We start from the raw sequence: 23,123 nt of genomic DNA on the forward strand, positions 1-23,123 counted from the left end.
ATGGGGAAAAAAGTAAGAAGTGGGTCTGAGATGATGTGGATCGGGATACTTTATCCCAATATCTTTTGTTTTAATCATTCTGGGACACATTACAAATCAACTTGCTTCATCATGAGGCCAATTTAGCTGGTAATGAAGAATAGAAAACATGAAACAGTGTAGAGAACCTTATTCTATAACTAATGTTTTGAGGATACATATATGGTGGATATTCAGTTGTTTAAGACTGACTGTTAATATCCTTCCATGATGTTTCACATTAAACACAGAGCAACGCAATGTGCTAGCTAAAGAACTGTTTTCCAATGTAATAAAATGCAGTACTTTTGGACAGTGAAATTGCGGCCAAAAACATGGAGAATGTCAAAGTGGTCTGAGAAGCAGATGTTCCGTAAAAAAAAAAAAAAAAAAAAAAAAAAATTCACCCTCAAAACAAATGTTGTTGCCTAGAGAAATCTAATCTTGTAAACTCATTAGCAGATCTGCCTGTTTGTCCACAAAACACATGTCCGTCGAGAACAGGCACCAAAGCACTCCAAGAAAGGGTGTGATAAGATATGTTATGGGATAAGCAGACTTTCCTCTTCTTTGATTGCTGAAATAATTTGTGCATGTGTTGATTTAAATATTAATAAACAGGTCAAATAAAATACAATAATATTATTGCAGTGTAATGGAATTGAGATTTTAATGCTCAATTCTTCGTTAACAGTCAGAGTAAAGTAAAGTCAAGTCAAATAAAATAAAATGAAATTTGGGCTCCTTCAGGTAGGGAGGTAGAGTACCTCATATTAAAGTATGACTTCAAGGAACCATGTTTTCTTGCAGTAAAATGGTGATGAGGTTTAAATGCTCAGTTCTTTGTTAACAAACAGAGTAAATAAAAAATATTTAAACAAAATAAAATAAAAATAAAATAAAATATGGACTCCTGCAGGTAGGGTACCTCATATATAAGTGCAGTGCAATGGAAATGAGGTTTTAATGCTTATTCTTCGTTGACAAACACAGTGATGGAATAGTGTCCTATTAGATATGACTGAATGAAGATAAATAGAAATGATCTATCATTTCTATTTATTATTTACCTAGTCAAAATAATAGACCATCACAATGGTAACATCTCAGTGGGTTAAGGATGATTGAGATATTGAGTGACTGTTAGGATGAATTGGCTGAGCTATGTGTCTTATGGCAAAGAGCAGAATGTGTATGACAGGATCCGGATGACTGCCACTGGAACAAGGACATCTGTGTGATAACAAACTGTCTAGCCATATACAATGGAGTAATCTTATCCAAGCAAAGACAGAAAATCATTCATCACAGACTGGAAGAGAATCACACTTTGCAAATATCTTTAATTTATCATCACAACACCGCACCAGGTTGTGCATTTTCTTTAACTTTCAGTTAACCTAATTAGTAATGGTTTTAAACACTTGCCAATAGTCAAAAAAGAATGAAGTTTATTTTAGTATCACCTCCTAAATCTAGTCTGTGATACACAAATTCTGGAAAAACAACTAATATTAGACCTCCAAAAATATTTATTGCACAAAACAGACTTCATGTGGGAGAACACCACTGGCTGTAATATTCTGTCAAAATCTCTCACACATTTCCTTTGTAACCTTAGAGAGGTGAGAAATATATGTACACTACTGGAATGCATTTGTTGAAATGAAACATGAAAACTAAACAATAAACATTGAAGCTGAGATATTCAACGGCGGCCCAATCCTTCCTAATGATCCTCGTTTACTCTGACATTTAACAGTTTAATGCCATTTTCCCATATGATGCTTATGGTGATTTCAAAACAGTCACTATTTTACACAAACAGATTATAATGCTACAATCACTGACAGCTTGCTGATAATCAATAAATCAGTGCATGCTCAAGGTACTTCTCACAACAAACAACTCCTTATTTTTAACGTACAAAAACCTGCTGCCGCATAATAGCCGGATGCAACCTGAGAAGTGTGTGGAAAGGTTCCCATGTAGCTGCTCCCAAACCCTAAGGCTAGCTTTTGAGTACTTGGCAGCAGGTCGACTGTATAAACCGCCTTGAGCGCGGATGGAGCGAAAATTCTCACAGTCCTTGAGCAGGCTGATAGAGGAAGACACCCAAAAAGTGTCGCCTGCGGGCAGTTTGGAGCTCTGCTGATGGAATGCACACTCATTAGAAAGCCATCAATCATCACAACCCCCCAGATCTATTTTTAAAGGCTGTTCCAGGAAGATATGTGCTAGGGTACACTAATTTACGTGGCGGGACGCCACCACTGCGATATTAGTGCTCATATACTGGGAGAAAAAGTCTAATGAATGGTATATGACTGAACAAGAGAACGGCCAATGATCTGTATCGACTGTCGGACCGTCGGCAATGCAGGGTCAGTAAAGAGATAATTAAAATGATAGTTCATCCAAAAATGAAACCCTCATGTCATTCCAAACCAGTATGACTTTCTTCTGTGGTACAAATAAAGATATTTTCAGAAATGTGGTTTTTGTCAATACAATGGAAGTCAATGGTCATCAAAACAGTTTGGTTACCAGCATTCTTCAAAACATCTTCTGTGTTCTGCAGAAGAAATAAGGGCAGTGTCGGGAGGGTTACTTTGGAAATGTAATTGGTTACAGATTACAAGTTACCCTATTTAAAATAAGTAGGGTAACTATTTCAATGAATTAATTAGGTAACACCTAAGGTGTCCTTGTTACAACGTAATTATACATTTAAGTACTGAGTAATATTAAGTACATGTGAAGAGTTTATTTGCAAAAACAAATAACTCCATTTTTACACATTTTCAAAAAAAAATTATTGTGTTTTATTGTGTTAGTTAGCTGTTTTTTTAAAGTTATTTTTTAATCTAGTCAAAATAACCCAACTGCAGTTTGATTGAGATTAATTGGAAAGCACAATGAAAAAACATGATTTTTGATAATGGTTAAAAACGGAGTTATCTGTTTTTGCAAATGAACTCTTCATGTACTTACTACGGTTAGGATTAGTGTTTGCTTTAGGGTTACTTACATGTAATTATGCATAATTTATTATTATACAGCATGTAACATGTATTATAGAAGTATATGTAACAAGTGTAACACGGACACCTTAAAAAACAGTGTTACCCTTTATTAACTTAATGTAACTGATTACATTTGATTACTTTTTGAGTATTTTTTTTATTTCCAATGAATGTTTTCAACTATTAATCATTTTGAAACATTTAAACCAGGCTGGGCTAACCTTACAGAAGTACTCAACACTGATTACTGACAGACATTCAAAATCCTTCATCACTTGAATTAAGATGATAAAAATGTTATTTCAAAGCACAGCCACCACAAAATCAGACTTTAGCACTTCTTTTTACATTGAGATCGTTCTGAGGTTAAACAGATTTAAGACAGTTTAATAGTTATGATACTGTTTTTTTGTATTGCCTCAGTCTTTTCATATTTACTTAAAGCACGAAATGAACATGAATAAACATCAGAAAGTATTTTATTCCAACCGCAAAACACACCATTTTTCAAGTTTAAGTCCACCGAAGTTAATCTGCTCTCCTGTCTGATTTGTGGTTAAGGCTAGAAGTGATACAGCTGCAGCTACTGGGCATGCGCATTTACATATTTTCCGTAATAACGTGAAACCTATGAAAATGGTTTAAAAAAAAAAAACACATGGCACCGTAGTTTCATCACTTTAGAGTGTCGCAGTGACTGTCTTTTTTTGCTGTAAAGGACCTGTCATAGTTTAATGAGAGGGAAGATGACATGAAGCGGCGCGAAGAGAGCTGCATTGAAAACAGATGAGCGCACGTGCATATAAAGCTCCCGATCGGGGCGAAGTTCACGGGATTTTGTCCACAGAATGATAAGAGCACACGTTTTAACATATTATTTTATAAGTTAACACTCAGTATTTAACTTAAGCGTTGCAAGCCATGCATACAGCGCCGGACTTAACAGGTTTTCTGGTAACGTTACGCAAAACAAGTAAAAAAAAAAAAAAAAAGTATTTTTATATTTACTTATATTGAAAAAGTTTAAATTCAGTCTATATTTTTTACCCCGTTTTAACATGGATTTCTATGGAGGGCAAGATGGCTGATAGCAGCGGCGGCACATAATATCCGCGTTCTGATTGGTCAGATCGCCTGTCAATCAGGATCTTTGCAAACGGTAGAAAATTGGTAGAAAAATCAAAGAAATCAATCAAAACTGAATGTGTGAAAATACTCAAATGTAACCCCTTTTGTAATCATTACAATTTTTCTCAGTAACTATAACACATTACAGTTCAATTTATTTTGTAATTAAATTACGTAATTCAGTTATATTCCATCCCTACTGTGTTATTCCTATGTATATCTGCACTATGTCTGTACTTTCTTCTACAATGGAAGCTCTTGTCGTCAAGTCAAATTCCTTGTGTGTGTAAACATACTTGGTAACGAAGCTCTTTTGATTCTGATTCTACATGTAACTAGTTTCTCCCCTAAACTGTGTCAGCAAATAATAAAATAATTTTGCATGAAATTCCATCCCTTTAAGGATTCAAAAGCACTTCAATCACTGCGGACAAATTGAACAAAGCTGAACAAGAAAGTAAACAGGCTGAAATTGTTGCGGTCATATTTGAGATATCAACCTAGACACGTTGAATGTTTCCAGTAGTAGTTGTTGAAAAAGGCTTCAGCTTTCATCTCTCCAATCTCCTGTCAATCCTACTGGATATATCTAAGACTGCATAACCATTTTGATTAGCGAGTGTAAAACTGAGCTGCATCTGGTAGAGCATACGTTAAGAATCAAACCAACATCTCCAGCAGGGCCTGAGAAAGACCAAGCTCGCCTAAAGCCGATATTAAGCTTTCCATCTGTCTTCAAACGCACACGAGCCGCACTCTCTGGTCCTCGCTCACAGTAGGAAGAGCGGCTGACAGCTGAGCTCTAACATGGCTTAGCGGTGTGGTAACCCTGAAGACAAAACAACCAAAACTCAATTAAAGCATTGGGGAATAGGTGAAGAAATGTGGTGGGAGTTCACATAGTTTTTAAACCTGCTCTCTGTTTGAACAGACACATATCCTGAACCCCGACATGCCAGGTATAGAGCAGGGAACGGGCCAGCGGTAACACAAATATGCGATTACATTGCCTCACCAAGCCCAGCAGAGCCACGACGAGGTCTCCGAACCAAGTCATGCACACACGTATGCACAAAAACACACAGGCTCACACAAACCACGGGATTAAATTCAGGTGCGAGGTCCTGTTTGCCTTGGATAGGCCCCAGCGCCAGAACAAAGTGTGTCTGTCCACACTCAGCTCAGTTAACAGGGTTTTTTTTTATGAAAAGCTGCCACTCTGAGATGTCAATCAGTTCTTGTCTCCTTTCCCCGCCCTCATGACCCAATGCAGATCTAACCAGCTGCAGGCTCTGAAAACACACTTCCCAGAGAGAGCTGAACACACAAAGATGTTTGACTGGGGAGATCCCTTTACATACCTCCCAAACCTCTGCCTCCTGCGTAACCAGAGACCTACGTTTTCAGCAAAACACAACAGCTCCAAACAAGGCATCTGAAAATGGCTAAAGATGTCCTGACAGTAGTGTAGAAATGACAAGGCCTGACAGAGCAGATGTTAAATCATCCTTAAAACAGGCTACAATTTCTACCTGACATAAGATTTTTAAATGTGCAGTCTTGTGTTACCTGCAAGGTCATGTAGATGTAAGTTACCAATGAAAGAATCTCACACATCCTAAAATCTTGCAATAAGTATTAAATACTTCTCTGCAGTGTTCCTACACTTACTGCCCAATGAATTTCCATGTTTCCAGTCATTTAAGAGAACTTTATTTTTCTGATGCCGTTTGAGCCCATTTGACAGATTCATTATAGACATCAACAGAAACTGTATTCACCATAGAATTTACCAGGACTTTTCCATGACCTTCTTAGTCAATTGTGACTATGGAATAAGAATTTTTAAATAATTGTGAATCAATCAGCAACTTCACCAGCAAGTAATTCATATCAATCTGTCAACACATTTGACAGATTCATTAAAGCACTTGTTTTGGACATATATTAACTTTTAATGGAGTTTTTAATCTCTTATGCAAACAATACCCGTCTTTATTTGAACAACAATATAGGAAAAATAACAGTTTTCTCTTTGAACATTTTATTTTTTTTATATGTCAGAAATGGTTAATAAATAAAAAGTTTAAAAAACACTTATTTGAAATATAAACTTGTGTAGCATTATAAATGTCTTTACTGTCACTTTTGATAAACTTAATGCAAACTTCATAATAAATAAATAAATAAATAAACTTTTGAAGTGTTTATAAAAAGTGTTTATAAACTAAAAACTTTTTCATCATCATTGAATCCATAACTGAATTTTCCAGGACTTTTCCAGGATCTTTTCAGTCATTTGTGATTACCGAGTAAGATTTCATTATGATTCTGGTTTGCTAATGAATCGATCAGATCAGTGTGTGAAACTACAAAAAAGTAAATAACAAATCTCTATTTTGTCAATGAAATGAAACACTATTTTTATATAAGAATTATTCAAAGTTTGCTTTGCTCCAATAAAAACATTGTGCATGAATTCTAAAAAGCATTCTGGCAGCAAATAAGATTATGCAGTTTCCTGGCAGTGGGCTGACATTTTAAAGACTAATTCTGACACTTTTCTCACCTACACTCTGCTCCATCTTTCCTTTACCTCAGGTGAAGCCTGGAGACCAGGTCTGGAGTCAGTAAACACCTGTCAAACAGAACATGAGAGCTGCACCCACGAACACTGCACTACTGGACTCACCCACTAAAGTCATGAGAAACAACACTTGTGTTAGTCTTCTTTCAGAAGTTTGCTACAAATGTGAACAGCCATAAGACAACAAAGATAAAGAATAATTCTTATAGACTTTACCCAGGAGAGAACATTAATTAAAAGTCATATAAGTAAAAGAATTATCATGTAAATACACAGCTAGATCAGACATGATCAGAATGAAAGAAGGTGTTCAGCAGAGCGCATAACTTTTCCTTTTTCCCACGCAAAAATGGCCTCAGCTATCAATCATCGTCAATCAGCCTCCTGTCAGTCAATACCATTCACTCTCTTCCCTTTTACCCTGAGGGAACAGTCTCAGCAGGCCCATTAAATAGAGAAAGCCTTCAGGAGTGACATCACTGGTGCTTTTTCACTGCACAACCTTCTAAACCTTCATTGAAAACTTTTTTTTTTTACAGAGAGATTGTTTATTGGCGTTCTGAACATGCAATAAACAGTGTGAAAACAAGACTATATACTAAAGCTTCATCTGTTTCATCAATAGTGGTCCTTGTGTGAACAAACATTCAAATGTAACCTATTTTGTAATTCAAATTAAAGTGCAACCTAACATATGCATATTTCTGCAGGCGTTCAGAAAAAACTTATATAAACACTGATTACCATAATGTAATAATAAAGAATGGTTAAATAAATAATAAATAAAGGGTTTATTGCTGGTTTAAATGTTTGGACTTGAAAAACACACGGGAAAGTGCATCAAGGAGAGTGACAGTTCCCTTAATATCCGGGGGTGTGTACGGTGTTTTCTCTCACAGCTGGGTAAAATGGTAAGATGTGCCCTCTGGGACCTTTAAGCAGTTGGGAAACCTGAACACTCTCCACCTATGTCTCAGTGATTGACAGTTAACTATATAAACCTAAACTTTAGAGGTCCCACCCACTTTGACTAAATGGAATGTCAGGACAAAATAAGTAATAATAGAGGGTGATGTGCAATCAAAAGTGTTATGAAGGTGACATCTTTAAGAGAGCGATTCGAGTTCAGCTCAGCAGCAAAAGCTTCCACCCACTTCATAATGTTACTGTATTTCATATAATAAATTCATCATAGAATTACTGGTTACACTTTATTTTAAGGTCCAATTCTCACTATTAACAACCCATTAACTATTTTTTTGGCCTCCATAAACTCCTAATTTGCTACTTATTAATAGTTAGTAAGGTAGATGCTAAGTTTAGTTATTGGGTAGGATTAGGGATGTAGAATATGGTCATGCAGAATATTTATAAGTACTAATAAACAGCTAATATTTTGCAAATAGTCATGCTAATAGCAACTAGTAATGATAAAGCAACTAGTTAATAGTGAGAATTGGTCCCTATACTAAAGTGTTACCAAATTATTTTTTATTTATATAACATTTTATATTTTATTTGAAGATATACACTATATCTGTACCATATCGATCATATTGTATCTATCTATCTGTATGGTCTCTGTTGGATTTATGTGTTGCTGTGAAATAAATAATATCATGTTATTTAATTGTACATGCTCATTCACATATATTTACATGTATAAAGCTTATTCAGTCATCTACATTTCACCTAAATTAATCTTTAAAAACCAATAATTAGTACTAACAATTAGTAAATCTCAAAATAAATATCCATTTTCATACTATATTACTACTATTTGTAGCATTTAAAACAACTGATTTTAGTTTTTAGTGTGTTTGTTTTATTATTAGTGTTAAAATATAACATTAGCAATAATACTGACATTATTATAGCTTATTGGTACCAGCCAGAATTTCAATATCAGTGCAAGCCTAATCTAATGTAATCTTTGTAATTTTATTATCTCTAATCATTCATTGTAATTTATGAATTATGTAATTTAAAACATCTTACACACACACACACACAAAGTAAGCGAGTTCTAAACTGAGATAACCACTAAAGGAAAACTTTACTCCACAATTTGCGGGTAAAACACCTTTTCCCCCATCACTCAAAACATGTAATTATATATCCTGTAACCTTATTTTCAAGGTTAAGGAAAGTGGGTATACAATAGCACCCCCTTATAGTGCTTATAGTCCTACTTGAGATACTCAAGTTAAATAAGATACACGATCCATTCTTTCTGTCTGTTAAACACACACACACACACTGTATACATACTGTAAATCCCTCCCTCATACACACACACAAACACACTTATCACTCAGCATGTTAATGCGGTGGAGAGGCATCATGTGTTGCTCAGATTATGTGGCAGGGTAAATAAACGCTAAGTGCTGACAGACGTGCAGGGGGTCGCTGTGATGCACACTAGACAACACTCACACTGTGCAGGGGCAAGGCAAGGTGACCCTGATACTCTGCTAACCTAAACCTGTGTGCATCAGCACATGTGCATATGTTTTTTGGGTCAAAAAGTTGGCAGCAAGAAGCATGTGATATGTGATATTGATCCTTTTGCAAAGACGAAAGATGTTCTTTCCTCTCTTTATATGGAAAATGGCTCCAAGGTTGCAGTGGACTAACTCCAGTGTCACATGATCCTTCAGAAATCATTCCAATATGCTGATTTGGTGCTCAAATACATTTCTTATCATTATAAATGCTAAAAAGTGTTGTTCTGCTTAATATCTTTGTGGAAACTGGTAGTGTGTATATACAGAATTTATTTCAACAAGAGGTTCTGCATAGTTGAATGTCTTGATATTTAAAAAAAAAAAAAAAAAAAAAAAAAAAGAGCTGCAGAGGGCAGGAGAGAGAAATCAAGCATGCAGGACAGCTAGAGAAAAATAGAAAGATGAAAAGTAAGAGAGAGAAGGAAAAAATACAAATCAGGCCCAGCCTTGAGTCAACATATGATGCTACTGGGAATCACAGTAGAATTAATTTCAGGAGAAAAATGGATTACTCATAATATGAGACTGCAAAAGCAAACAGTCAGAGACAGGATTAGCTCTCTAGTCCAGCTGACTTCTGTTTCAAACTGCTATTACTCAAAACTAAAAATCAGAGCCTGGCTTAGAAAGTTGGGAATGCCCCTACAATTACTTTGAACATTTCATTGGATCAAGAGCAGAGCCAGACACAACATCATGTACACAGTATTATGTGAGAGGACACTCAACTGTTGGCAGTGTTTAATAAAGACACAATAAACATTACTGAAGTAAAACCACTTGTATAACCAACTAACAACCCATTATTAGCATGGTTTTGAAGAGGAGATGAGATTGCATGTCATGTGACTCACCTGATAAGTTCCGATACCAATGTGTTTGGGGTCGATCTTAATGAGCTCCGCTAAAGGGTCCTGAACACGCCTCCCAATGGACACTGAGGACAAAGAAAAAAAATACAAGAAGAAATCATCTCACCATTATGTGTAGTTAATGCTCAAATATAATAATGAATGTCTCAAGAGAACAACAATATTTACACTTTAATAAGCCCACAGACTTAATTAAGAATAAATTAGCCTCACATGAGCATAGATCTATGCAAATGAGAGACTATTTAAATCATGCAAAAGCTTGTGTGGAATGTACTGCACTAATCACAGTTTAACAAATTATATTAATAAACAAGATTTGCATTTACTGAAATATCAGCGTTTGTAACACACAACTACGATAGCCTGTTTCCACCACAGAATAAAATAAAAAAGGTAATTGTGACTTTTAATATCACAACTGAATTCAGAATTTTTTTCAAGAGCACACGAAACTGAGAATTATGAGAAAAAAGTCAGTTGTTGGATAAAAATTTGCAATTACTTCTATTTAATTGATTGTTTGTTTAATCCTGTAGTGAACAACAAGCTTTTATACACAGCTACTCAACAGTCAATGCAAATGTGACCACATATGGTTAAATATATGCAAAAAAAAAGCAGACCTATCCAATTTCACATACAAATATTACTGTTTCCAATTATTACTGTTGATGACATTGTTATTAGTTACATTATGTCAGTCAACAAGACTTTTTAAATTTAAATTTTAAATGCTTTAAAAAGTATAAAGTTTACAATAAAGCAAAAACAGCTCAATTAAGGCTGACATAATCTACGGAAAAACTGTGAACAAATGACAAGCTCATTTAACAGACCAAGCTATACAGATGAATATGCCATCACATCTGTCAGAAAGAAAGAGAGAAACAGGCCAATAATATACACACTCACTTATGAATCCCTTTTCCTAGTAAATTGTTGAAGACAGGCAAAGACATGGGCCAACTTATAGAGGTCTGGTCAAATTAAAACTCAATTAAAGACAAATAAAAACCCAATTCAGAAAAACTTGAATCTAACTTATCCCAGGAAATGTGACCAGCCAAACACAATATTATAAAATGAAATGAACATAAGCAGTTTTTACGCACTTGTTCCATTAGCTTTATCTAGTCTTGTTGAAGGTCAGCAAATGAAAGTCAGATTTTCATCTTTACTCGACCATACGTGCGGGAGTCAGAGTGAGAAAGAGAGCGACTCAGACAGAAAACACAGGACAGAATGTGAGACATTGCGTAGTTTTCTGCCCAAGCACAACCTCCACATTACAGAGAGTGGAGAGAAGTGCTTTTGTGTGCGCTGTACAAGGCCTCGAGCTGAAACTCCATCCCTTTCCAAATATTATTACAGGCAGCAATTTCCCACTGAGTTCAATGTGGAGACGCAGCGAGTGAGGCTTGGCGATCACGCTCCAGAAAGCCACCTCAAAACCTCCTTCCACAGTCACCCACTTCAGCCAGAACATCCACCTTGATCTTTACACAGAGCCAACCACCTCTACAAAAAAAATTGTCCTCAAAGCATGAGCACCTTTGTGGGTTAGAGCATGAGGAGCCATATAATGAGTAATTTTTGCAGGACATATCATAAATTTAAAACAAAAAATATATATTATATATGTGTGTGTAAAATATATATATGTATGTGTGTGTGTGTGTGTGTGTGTGTGTATCCTCTCAAGTCTAAAAATACCATTTATTGAAACCAAGCTGCATATCTAATTCAGAAATCCTGAGAAATTAGACAGAAAAACTAATTCATTAACATAAAAATCCAATAAAACAACAGACATGATTTAATTATGTATATGCAAGTAATGTAGCAGTGTTAATGCATTAAACACAAAACACTACACACATTTACACAAAGGACAACCCAATTTCTTACGCCGTTCATAAAAGCAATAAATATAGCTCCCTAGTTTGGTCTTGCACTTGACCAGAGGAAAATTTATGATTAATCCCATACTGATTTGCTGCTTTTATAGAGGAAGTCTGGTATAATTCTCAGATCCTGTTTTTGAGAATGTTTGAAAAATTTCCCAACTTTTCGCCTTGCTTTTTTATTTTTGGAAGAATAGAGAGGGTGCTTGTGTGGTCTAAACACAGTCAAACCTTTTTACAGAAAGTTCTGTTTCACAGAAAAATATCTAATGGGTATGACAGATATGGAGAGAAGTGAATCAAAATGGTTTGATAGACTGTGAAAGACTGTTTCCAAAGGTACTGTCACTGCTTCTGAAATCCATGTATTGACAACTGGAGATATGAATGTGGCCTGAAGGAAACAAGGAGTCTGTTTCAGACTAAGGAGACAAGGTTGACTGAAATGGCAAGTAAAGGTCTGGTTGAGTGGGAGCTGAGTTGGACTGACAGTTAAGGCCAGTGCGACTGGAGACTTGGATTCTTGACACTAGAAAATATAAAAGCTTTGACATTCATGTGTACAAGATTGTACGTTTGCAAAATCCTAAACCATCTCATAGAACCATCTTTACCATTACAGGGTCAATAACTATTGTCAAAAATATTGTGTTTCTTTGTTTAGCTTTTATTTTTCTCTTTTTTTAGATTTTGACAAATGTGTTTATTTCCTTGGATTATTATATTTGTTATTATTATTATTATTATATGTTTTTATATTATTCATATATTTTTAGATATTATTGTCATCTTTAATGTTTTTTTATAATTTGTATAATATTTTATTTTTTTAATAATCTTTTCTTTTTTTTTCAACAATACTGTATTTTTATGTAATATTATTGTTTACATTTTTTAAGACTGTTAGCACTGGCAGATTTTTTTTTTTAATTTGCCAACAGCCTTATCAACAGTTGATAATGAGTTAGTACTAAAAGTGATGATTCTTTGATTTCAGATTTTGTGTTTATCTCATTCATATTCATTAAATTGCATTATGCACATATCTGGTGTTCTCTCAATTTAGGCATCTGACATAAAAAAAAAAGCATTATGGTCGATCACTAGTTCTGAAAGCATGAAAAGAAGGAATATGTAAATCACCTGCACTCCTTAAGTTGGGATCCATGTCAGGCATCTCTTTAACAGCCTCTGGACTCACACTGTAGATGGACGCTCCTGCTTCATCTGTTATACTGAAACAACAGAGACACATTGAAGCACATTTCCAAGGAAATCAGAGCGGTAACCTCATGAAGACCCCAGTGAACTTATGAAGCTCCCTCAGTACGTCTACAAGGCAATAGACCAAAGAGTCCATTTAAATACATTTCCATAGAAAGCTTGCAGTTGAGACTGCAGGCACAGAAGTTTAGAGTAAACAACAATGCATGGAAGACAAACTCATAATTGAGCTTTGTTTTCAATGGAAAATGAACAGCCATTTCTATTATATATATTTTTTATTTTTAAAGATTCATTTCAAAAGAGAGAGATATGTGATGTCTGGTACATACTGCATGTTCTGTTACAAGTGCCATCCAAACAAGTGTACAATATTATCAGGATTTTTTAAGTACTGCAAAAATTATATTAATCTATTAGTTATATAAAATCTACTGACCAAATATTTTGAATATTTATCATCTTTTCGTTTTCTTTTTTTCTCAGATTTAGCGAAGCATTGACATCTTTTCAAGTACTGTGCACCTAGTTGTGACTAGATAAGTGATTCTTAACTAGATGTCAACTAGATTCAATCTCTCTCAACAGTTTCACAAGCATGTGTATTGTGCTGCTTGCCACTTAAAGTGAATTATAGTATACTGATTGCAAAGTCAGTCCCACAGGAGGAGGAGTTGGAGTTGGGGTGTCAAAGGTGATAGAGTGCTTTCAGTTATATTTACAGTGGTAAGGTTATCTCTACCTGAACAAGCCCAGATCTCTTCAGCCATTAAACTACAAACACTAAGAATAATTATTTAATACAAAAAAAACACAAACATTCACAAAAAAAAATAAATTCACAAAAGTTTTTTTTTTTTAATCACATTACATAAAACTTTTATTTGTGCAATACAATGTTCTGGTAATCTAATAGGCCAAGGAATCACTGAAATCATGGGTCAATACTGCCATCTAGAGGACATAATGGCAAACGTGCTTGTCCATATAGCATTTTTGACAAACTCAAAATAGATTTTGAAGGCTCCTGCTGGAAAACTGACCAGTGCATGCAACTTTTTAAATAATAATAATAATGTATTCATTTAATAGACATTTTATTAATATTATCATATAATTATGAAATTCAATAAACAATATAATTGCTATTTAAATTATAAAAACCAAGTACTAGTTCTTTCCTTCTCAACTGTCTGGTTGTTAATTAAACTGACCTCTCTCTGAAAACATCAGCAGGGATAAATGTCCTCTGCACATGATTATCACCACTGTTAAAGAATGACCCTACAAATTAGGGCAGATCACCACTGCAGCCTCCATTACATTTGCTGCCTCTCTATTGGTGCCTAAGGGCTCCTTGGGTAACTTTGCCAATTAGTGTCATCATGCTCATGACAGGATGCAGAGGCTTTGTGACACGGGCTTCCAGTTTGACTGGTGTCCTCATTTTCCCAGACCCTTTCCCCTCCTCCCTCTCCCTCCCATATGATGACGGTACTAACGAGCCCTGGCATATGACCTTGGGGTCAAGGTGGAGCAGGATATTAGTAGGATTATTAATAAATTAATAAAGAAACACATGCCAACCTTGATAAACATTCAAATAAACCTTAATTATATAAATATAAATCTAGATAACTATTAAATTACATAATATTTACGATGAATAAACCACATACAAATAAACTAATTGTCATTTATTAAATTAAAGGATGAAAAGCTATCTAAATATTTCTTTCAGACCAGTAATCATGTACAAAGAGAAAATGCACCCCATAAAGTTGTTTTTTTAGTACAAGAACAAACTATTAAAAAATATGATAATTTCTATAATAATAATTATATGATGTTTGTAATATAATAATTTCTAATATATATTATTATCATCAGAAGCAGCATCATCAGCCTTATTATTGTCACGCCTTTTCTGTCTTCGTGCTCCCCATGACTTAGTTCTCTCTCGCGTTCCCTTATGCCTGTGTTTGGTTTTCCTGTTTCCAATAAGTCCCCATTTAGTTAATTCAGTTCCACCTGTGTTTGATTAATTACCTCGTTTAGTTTCTGTTACTTAAACCCTGTGTTTTCCACTGTCCAGTGTCCGGTATTAACGTCGATGCTATGTTCCTGTGTGTCTCTGCCTGTCTTGTGTTACCCCCGTTTTGAGAAGATTAAAGACTTGTTTCTTTGAGTTTTACCCTCGCCTCCTTGTTCCTCGTTTTGCCATAGTTTGCACTGTGACCGAATACCGGACCAATGCAGTAAGCGGCGCCCATTCTCCTTGTTCTTTTTTCTTGTTTTTTCCCCCGCAGCATGGAATTTGCCGCTCACTATTCCGCCCTAGCCCGCAGAGAGTAAGCATGGGAATTCGGTGGGATCGCCACGAGTACGCCAGCCGCTCATCAGTCAGGTTCGCCGGCCGATACGAAGTCAAGCCCGCCAGCTGCTGCTCACTCAAGTTCGCCTGCCGCCACTACCTCAGTTCGCTCCAAGCCCCTGACCAGAGTCCAGTGCAGGCTCCAGCCCCTGACCAGAGTCCAGTCATGTCCCCTGAAGCCACGTTTGAAAGTCTTGTTGTGTCCTTAGGAACGGTTCCAGTCGGTCTAGTCTTGTCCATAGAAGCTCGTCCGGGGCAGACGGCTTCTCTTGTCATGGCCACGGAGGCCATTCCCAAGCCGCTTACTTCTCCAGCTGCCTCTATGGAAGCAGTTCCTGAGTCTACCCTAAGAGGGCCCCTGACTCCACGTCTAGCCCAAGGAGGGCTGTTGTGCTCTCGTTAGGCCCAGAGAAGAGATTCCGAGATTCAGATTCCGAGCCTTGCCCAGAAAGGGCTCCTGTTCGTGAATTTAGCCCACAGAGGGCTCCTGTTCGTGAGTTTAGCCCACAGAGGGCTCCTGTTCCCTCATCCAGCCCAGGGAGGGCCTCTAGACCCGAGATTCTCCCCAATGATTTTTTTTTTTGGGGGGCTATATGCTCTGGCCGGAGGGGCCGGGCTGTTAGCCTAGGCCACGGAGGCTGATCTGCCATGGCTCTCTGGACTGTCTATCTCGCCATAGCCTCCCGAGCTCCCAGCTCCACCATGGCCTCCTGAGCTCCTTGCTCCACCATGGCCTCCTAAGCTCTCTGCTCCGCCATGGCTTCCCGAGCTCCCTGCTCCACCATGGCTCCCTGGACTGCCTGATCCACCATGGGCCCCGGAACGGGTACCGCCCTGGTAGCCGTCCGTCCCCATGTATCCTGTCCTAAGGGGCCTCCAGAGTGCCCACCCCCCATGTTATGTGGCACGTGGATGCGCCTTCCAGGACGGGGAGGTAATGTCACGCCTTAGACTATCTATGTGTTTTCTGTTTTTGTGCTCCCCATGACTTCGTTCTCCCTTGTGTTCCCTTATGCCCATATTTTGTTTTCCTGTACACAAGTAATTGTAGTTTCTCAATTCTTTCCACCAGCAAAAAGACCAAATAGGAGAGCAGGTATTGGACACTGAGAGAGTTGAACCTATCATGTTTGAATAAATCAAAGTCTGTGAGGGTTAATGAGTACAAGCCCTGAACCATTCTGACACGGATACACATCACATTCACCAACCACTTCTCTTCGTTAAGGGCACGGCTGAACTTGCAAAAGGGCAGGCAGCAGAAGGCCCAGCTCGAGTGGACACCAAGACATAAGAACAAAGACACAACGTGCCTGCAAGTGCTGCAGATGACTTGATGACCCTTGAGGTCTGACAGTCACTCACTCAGTTACTCACACCCAAATACACTCACACTTTGGGGACTATCATGTCTCTATGAGAGTCTCTGGGCAAAGTCATGGCCGGGGCCCCTCTAACTGTAAGTAACGGTGGTATTCTCAGTATTTGTCATCATCCTCCAGGCTGGTCTATCTCCCCCCTCCGATGTCCATGACCACCGGGTGACACCAAGAGATGGATACATACTTTGATACTTGCCCCCTAAACACATGTTCTAATTAAACGCATTCATCAGATTTGTCTACAGGGTGAAGCGAAATCGTCACAGCAGTGGATTGAAGTCCACTGTTCTTGATAATACTGGATAAATTTGGAAAAAATCAGTCAGGGTAATTCAACATTGCACACAATGAAAGTGTTTTTCTGTACATTATTAGGTGAATTAGCACTACAGTTCATGTGTTTTTTTTTGACCACTTGACAGTAAATTATATTTTTGTATTTTATAATGTAAAAAAATTACTCAAATACAATTTACTCTAAAAATAAAAAATACTAAGTTGTCAAAAAAAAAAAAAACTTTTTGATTCAACTTTTCTGATACAATTTGTTTTTTAGGGCAAAAATGTGAAACTTTTTTTGAGTGGTAAACAAATATTGTAATAAATTCTCTTTGAATAAATGTATTATTATTCATTTATCCTACGCAAGATAAGTGTTATTAATCAGAAGAAAAAAAGTCTCATACATACACTACCGTTTAAAAGTCTGGGTTCGGTAAGATAAAAAATGCTCAAAGGCTTACTAGAAAATTTACTAGAACACTGAGGTACAATAAAATGGTAATATTGTGGAATATTATTACAATTTAACATAACTCTTCTATTTTAAACATTCTGCTGCTTAATATTTTTGTGGAAACTGATATAATGATTCTTTGATAAGTAGAAAGTATTTATTTGAAATTAAAACATTTGTAACATTACAAAATATTTTTGAGTTATTTTGATAAATTTAATGCATCCGTGGAACAAAAGTTACTTACTAACCACAAACTTACAGATGGTAGATGTGAAAAAAGACACTATCTATATAAATAAATAAGTTCTATTTATTTAAAGGTACACTAAAAATAGCAAAATACAGTATGGTTTTAAACTAACAATTTAATGTAAGTACATCACCACATATCATAATCTAATGTGCAAAATTTACTAAAGCCTGTCTTTTTCTTTCATGTTAGCAGAAACAAAAAAGGACATTCTTAGTTTTTTTTTTTTTTTTTTAAATATGTTGACCAATTACTCAGAACCAGCTGACCGAAGGGATTCCCAAAACAGAGAAAAACAATCATCAGATATCAAGCCAATGCCAAGTCTAAACACTATGACATTTTTTTGCCTAGAAAAGGGCCAAAATGGCAGGTGTCAAAGGCCGTCAGTCTCAGGCTCTGTGCCTGAGGAAGTGTGTGGAGGCGCAGTTAACAGCACATTCAAGCTGCTGCCACCACCAGACAACTCTGAAAAGAGCAAAACCTCACAGCCACTCACGTCAAACTGGTGGCAGATGTTCGTCACCCCCTCAACTCCCCTTCCTGCCTTAAACACCCAAAGAACTGCAGCAGAAAGAGTAAGCGGCCAGGTTACGGGATGTTTTCCAGTGTAGCGTGCAGGAAAACATGCAGGTTTTGGATATATGTTGGTGTCCAAGCCTTAAACTAAAGAACCAAGAAAATTGTGTAGATTTGATGGTTTACACTGTGGACTAGAACTAGCAATTCAAAACACGCAAGTGCAGCCCATAAAAAGGATATCCCAGAGGTTTCCATATCCTAATTTTCAAGACCAGTTTCATTGGAAGCCTACTTCATATATGCTGATGTGGAATTGAGGTTTCCATGTTTTGATGTTGCTTGCATTTTCTTTTTCTGTACTCCAAGGGCTATAAACTACGACCTAAAACGGCCAAACACAAGTAAATGAGGCATGAAATGTGCAGCATGTTTAAAAACTTCACTGGTGGGGATTGCTTCCAGTTGTTCTGACATCACAAGAGACCATTAGATTAGAAATTGACAAATGGGGATTTGGCATCTGGGTTTAAGGCAATGAAAACTTTCAAGCGGCCCGCATGCTTGATCTCATGCTTGGCTGCCACAGCTCAATCAACACTAGCTAGATTAGGAGTGACACTGCAGTATTCATGTCCGTTCTTCTGGAAACTTTGTTAAATGCAAGAAAGTATTCCTAGTAAGCTAGCATGTCTGATATACTCACACCATAGATGCCAAAATCTCTTACTATAAATAAGAAATGAGTTTTTATAGCATATGTAATTTAATCAAATTTATGATTGAATGTTCTATGTTATTATAAAAAGAAATTAATACTTTCATTCTGCAAGGATGTATTAAATTAATCAAAAGAGACAATAAAGACACCGTTACAAAAGATTTCTTAAAATTGCTGAATTTTAGCAGCACTGTTCTCAACATTGATAAGAAGAAATGTTTTCTGGCACCAAACTATTTCTGAAAAATCATGTTGCACCGAGGACTGGAGTAATGATGTTGAAAATTCAGCCTTGCAATCACAAGAATAAACATTTATAATATATTAAAATAGATTTTTTTTTCTTTTTAATTTGTAATAATATTTCACAATATGGGGAAGTCGTGGCCTAATGGTTAGAGAGTCGGACTCGTAATTCAAAGGTTGCGGGTTCGAGTCTCGGACCGGCAGGGATTGTAGGTGGGGGGAGTGAATGTCCAGCGCTCTCTCCACCCTCAATACCACGACTGAGGTGCCCTTGAGCAAGGCACCGAACCCCCAACTGCTCCCCGGGCGCTGCAGCATAAATGGCTGCCCACTGCTCCGGGTGTGTGTTCACGGTGTGTGTGTGTTCACTGCTGTGTGTGTGCACGTTGGATGGGTTAAATGCAGAGCACGAATTCCGAGTATGGGTCACCATACTTGGCAGTGTGTCACTTCACTTCACTTCAATATTACGGTTTAACTGTATTTTTGGTTCAATAAATGGAACCTTTGTGAGCAAAACATAAAAAATATCTTACCCCAAACTTTTGAACGAAGCGCTTCAGCTGTATTATATGTAACAAATTGCTATGTTGTTTAGCAACCTTAAACGGCCTAGATTTAGGCAAACAAACTACATTCCTTGAATTGTTTATTGTGATAGCTATAAATCTGATTGAACTGATTGAACACTCCTGTTGGGATTACCATTTTCACACTGTGTCTAAAGAAATCTCTTTAACTGTGGTAAATTCAGCTTAACACATGGCCTTATAGAATCGGTGAGTGTGTTTCCTAACCAATATAATTCTTTGAAAAAAAAAGAATTGCAAAAACTATTGTATCTATTTGGAATAGATGTATTAGATCAAACAGATACTACTCATATGAAATCCTGAATGCTTTAAACTTTAATGATAAGACAAATCTAACAATAAATATAAGATGGCACACTGACATCAATGAAAGACACATCACTGTCAACCAAGCGCAGACATTAACATAAATTTCAATATATTAACAGCAGTCAATCAAAATTAGGGGGCTCAAGACAGTTGTTCATGGAGCCACTGGTTCTGGCTGTCCTCTATGATGCGGACATCTATCCCTCAGTGAGCCATTAGCCATGGGCCTGTGACTGGCAAATATTCCTCCTCGTTCCTCACTGTCCTAATCACCCTACCCAGAATCCTCCTCAAAGGACACACTTCCCTGATGCAAAACTCTAGTCATCCAAGACCTTACAGCGAAAAAGTGATTTCACTTTACCAGGAGCATTTTGGCTGTAAAGGGCATGCATTAAATTATATATTAGGATATATGAAATAAATATATAAATTATGTACATATAAATAATAAATAAAAATAATAAAAAAATACTAGTACTACTAATAAATCAATATTAGATAAGCAGTAATTATTATTATTATTATTATCATTAATAATAATAATAGCTTGCATTAGATATATAATGAATTTATTTATAATACAATACAATAATAGAATACAAAACATGTCCTTTACAGCTAGCTTGCTCCTGGTAAAAGTATAATAATAATAATAATAACAGGGTAAATACAACTACTACTAATAATAAATATTAATATTATGTTTAAATTATTATTATTATATATGTATTTTACTAATTTATATATTTATTTCTTATGCCCATATTTGTAATACAATACATGCTCTTTACGTCAAGCTTGCTCCTGGTAAAGTGAAATAATAATAATAATAATAATAATAATAGCTTAAATAATACTGCTACTAATAACAAATATTAATACGACATAAGCTTTTATTATTATTATTATTATTATTATTATTATTATTATTATTATTATTATATTGCATTTATTTGCATATTTATTTGTTATATATGCCCATATTTGTAATACAATACATGCCCTTTACAGCCAGCTTGCTCCTGGTAAAGTGAAATAACAATAATAATAATAATCCACTGAATTGGCTCAGTCTCTCTCTCCTCTCCGCCTGTATAGCTGGTGTGTGGTGAGCACACTGGCGCCGTTGTACTGTGGCTGCCGTCGCATCATCCAAGTGGATGCTGCACACTGGTGGTGGTTGAGGACAGACCCCCCACCACCACCACCACCACCACCCCACATGACTGTAAAGCACTTTGGATGTACAGCAATACACAATAAAGCACTATATAAATGCATCATTCATTCATATTAATAATAACTTATATATTTATAATTTACAGAAAGTGATCATTTCTTTCCTGTTAAGACTGAAGCGGTCAAGCTTAACCACTGATCCCAGCAACAGTGTACAGAAGAAAAAAATCAAAAGGGATAGAGGAGAGAGCTCCTGTAATTCTGTGTTCCCCTGCAAAGTGAGTCTAATGACCAGAGACTGGCCGGCTGGTGGCAGAGAGTCAGCCTGAGGGGAGAAGGGTGGCCACCGCCGCTGTCTTCAACCTTAAGAACTGACAGAGCTGTCCAATCAGTCTGTAGCCATAGCTCAGTATCAGGATCACTGTCCTGACAGTCAGGAACACTACAGGCTCCCTCGTTAAGCAAGATACATGTCATATTGTCCTTCAGGGGCGCGAGACGCAGTCAAGGCCAAACAACAGCAATGACTAGAGTCAGAGCAGCACCTTAAACATATTCCTTAGAAGGGAGACAATTTATAATACATAATGAACAAATCACACTCACTAAATAAGAGTGCACTGGCTCTAAATTCAACATTTTATAAACAAATATCAATGGTAGAGAATATTTACTGAACCCCTAACCATAATCTGTACAACATAACTATATGACAAATCCATGACCAAAGCGCCAATGGTTTCTTCCAGCAGCGTAAAGACACCATGCCAGCCAAGGTCAACTTTTATTGGGTCATCAACAGGACTTGGCACCTGCACACACTGCCAAAGCTACCAGTACCTGGTTTAAGGACCATGGTATCCCTGTTCTTGATTGGCCAGCAAACTCGCCTGACCTTAACCCCATAAAAAACCTATGGGGTATTGTGAAGAGGAAGATGCAATACGCCAGACCCAACAATTCAGAAGAGCTGAAGGCCACTATCAGAGCAACATGGGTCCTCATAACACCTGAGCAGTGCCACAGACTGATTGACTCATTGCTGCAGTAATCCAGGCCAAAGAGGCCCCAACTAAATACTGAGTGCTGTACATGCTCATACTTTTCATATTCATACTTTTCAGTTGGCCAACATTTCAAAAAAATTTTTTTTTTGCATTGGTCTTAATTGATATTCTAATTTTCTGAGATAGTGAATTTGGGACTTTCATTTGTTGTCAGTTATAATCATCAAAATGAAAGGAAATAAACATTTGAAATATATCAGTCTGTGTGTAATGAATGAATCTAATATACAAGTTTCCCGTTTTGAATGGTATTACTGAAATAAATCAACTTTTTCATGATATTCTAATTTTATGACCAGCACCTGTATTGGAGCAGACTCAACTAGGACACACAACTACAAAGTTCAAAAAGGGGGCAACTTTTCATCACACATGTGAGCTGCTCAATGTACAGCACAGGTAATGTGCAAACAATCCCAACACCATATACAGTGCCCACCAAAATATTGGAACAATAAGGCCAATTCCTTTA

At 36.7% G+C, this 23,123-nt stretch overlaps 1 protein-coding gene across 2 annotated transcripts in view; it reads right to left on the minus strand.

Annotated features, from left to right (window-relative positions):
* The window catches only part of LOC306882264 (S1 RNA-binding domain-containing protein 1-like), an 80,757-nt gene that overhangs the window by 31,659 nt on the left and 25,975 nt on the right, over positions 1-23,123 (minus strand). For both annotated transcript variants that reach the window (XM_079436778.1, XM_079436779.1), the window contains exons 16-17: positions 13,189-13,280; positions 10,121-10,203 (exon numbers count right to left, since the gene is read on the minus strand). In XM_079436778.1, coding sequence (XP_079292904.1) covers positions 10,121-10,203; positions 13,189-13,280 — 175 coding nt within the window. The remainder of the gene's footprint in view (positions 1-10,120; positions 10,204-13,188; positions 13,281-23,123) is intronic.

This window comes from Barbus barbus (assembly GCF_936440315.1).
Source record: "Barbus barbus genome assembly, chromosome: 16".
Taxonomy (NCBI): Eukaryota; Metazoa; Chordata; class Actinopteri; order Cypriniformes; family Cyprinidae; genus Barbus; species Barbus barbus.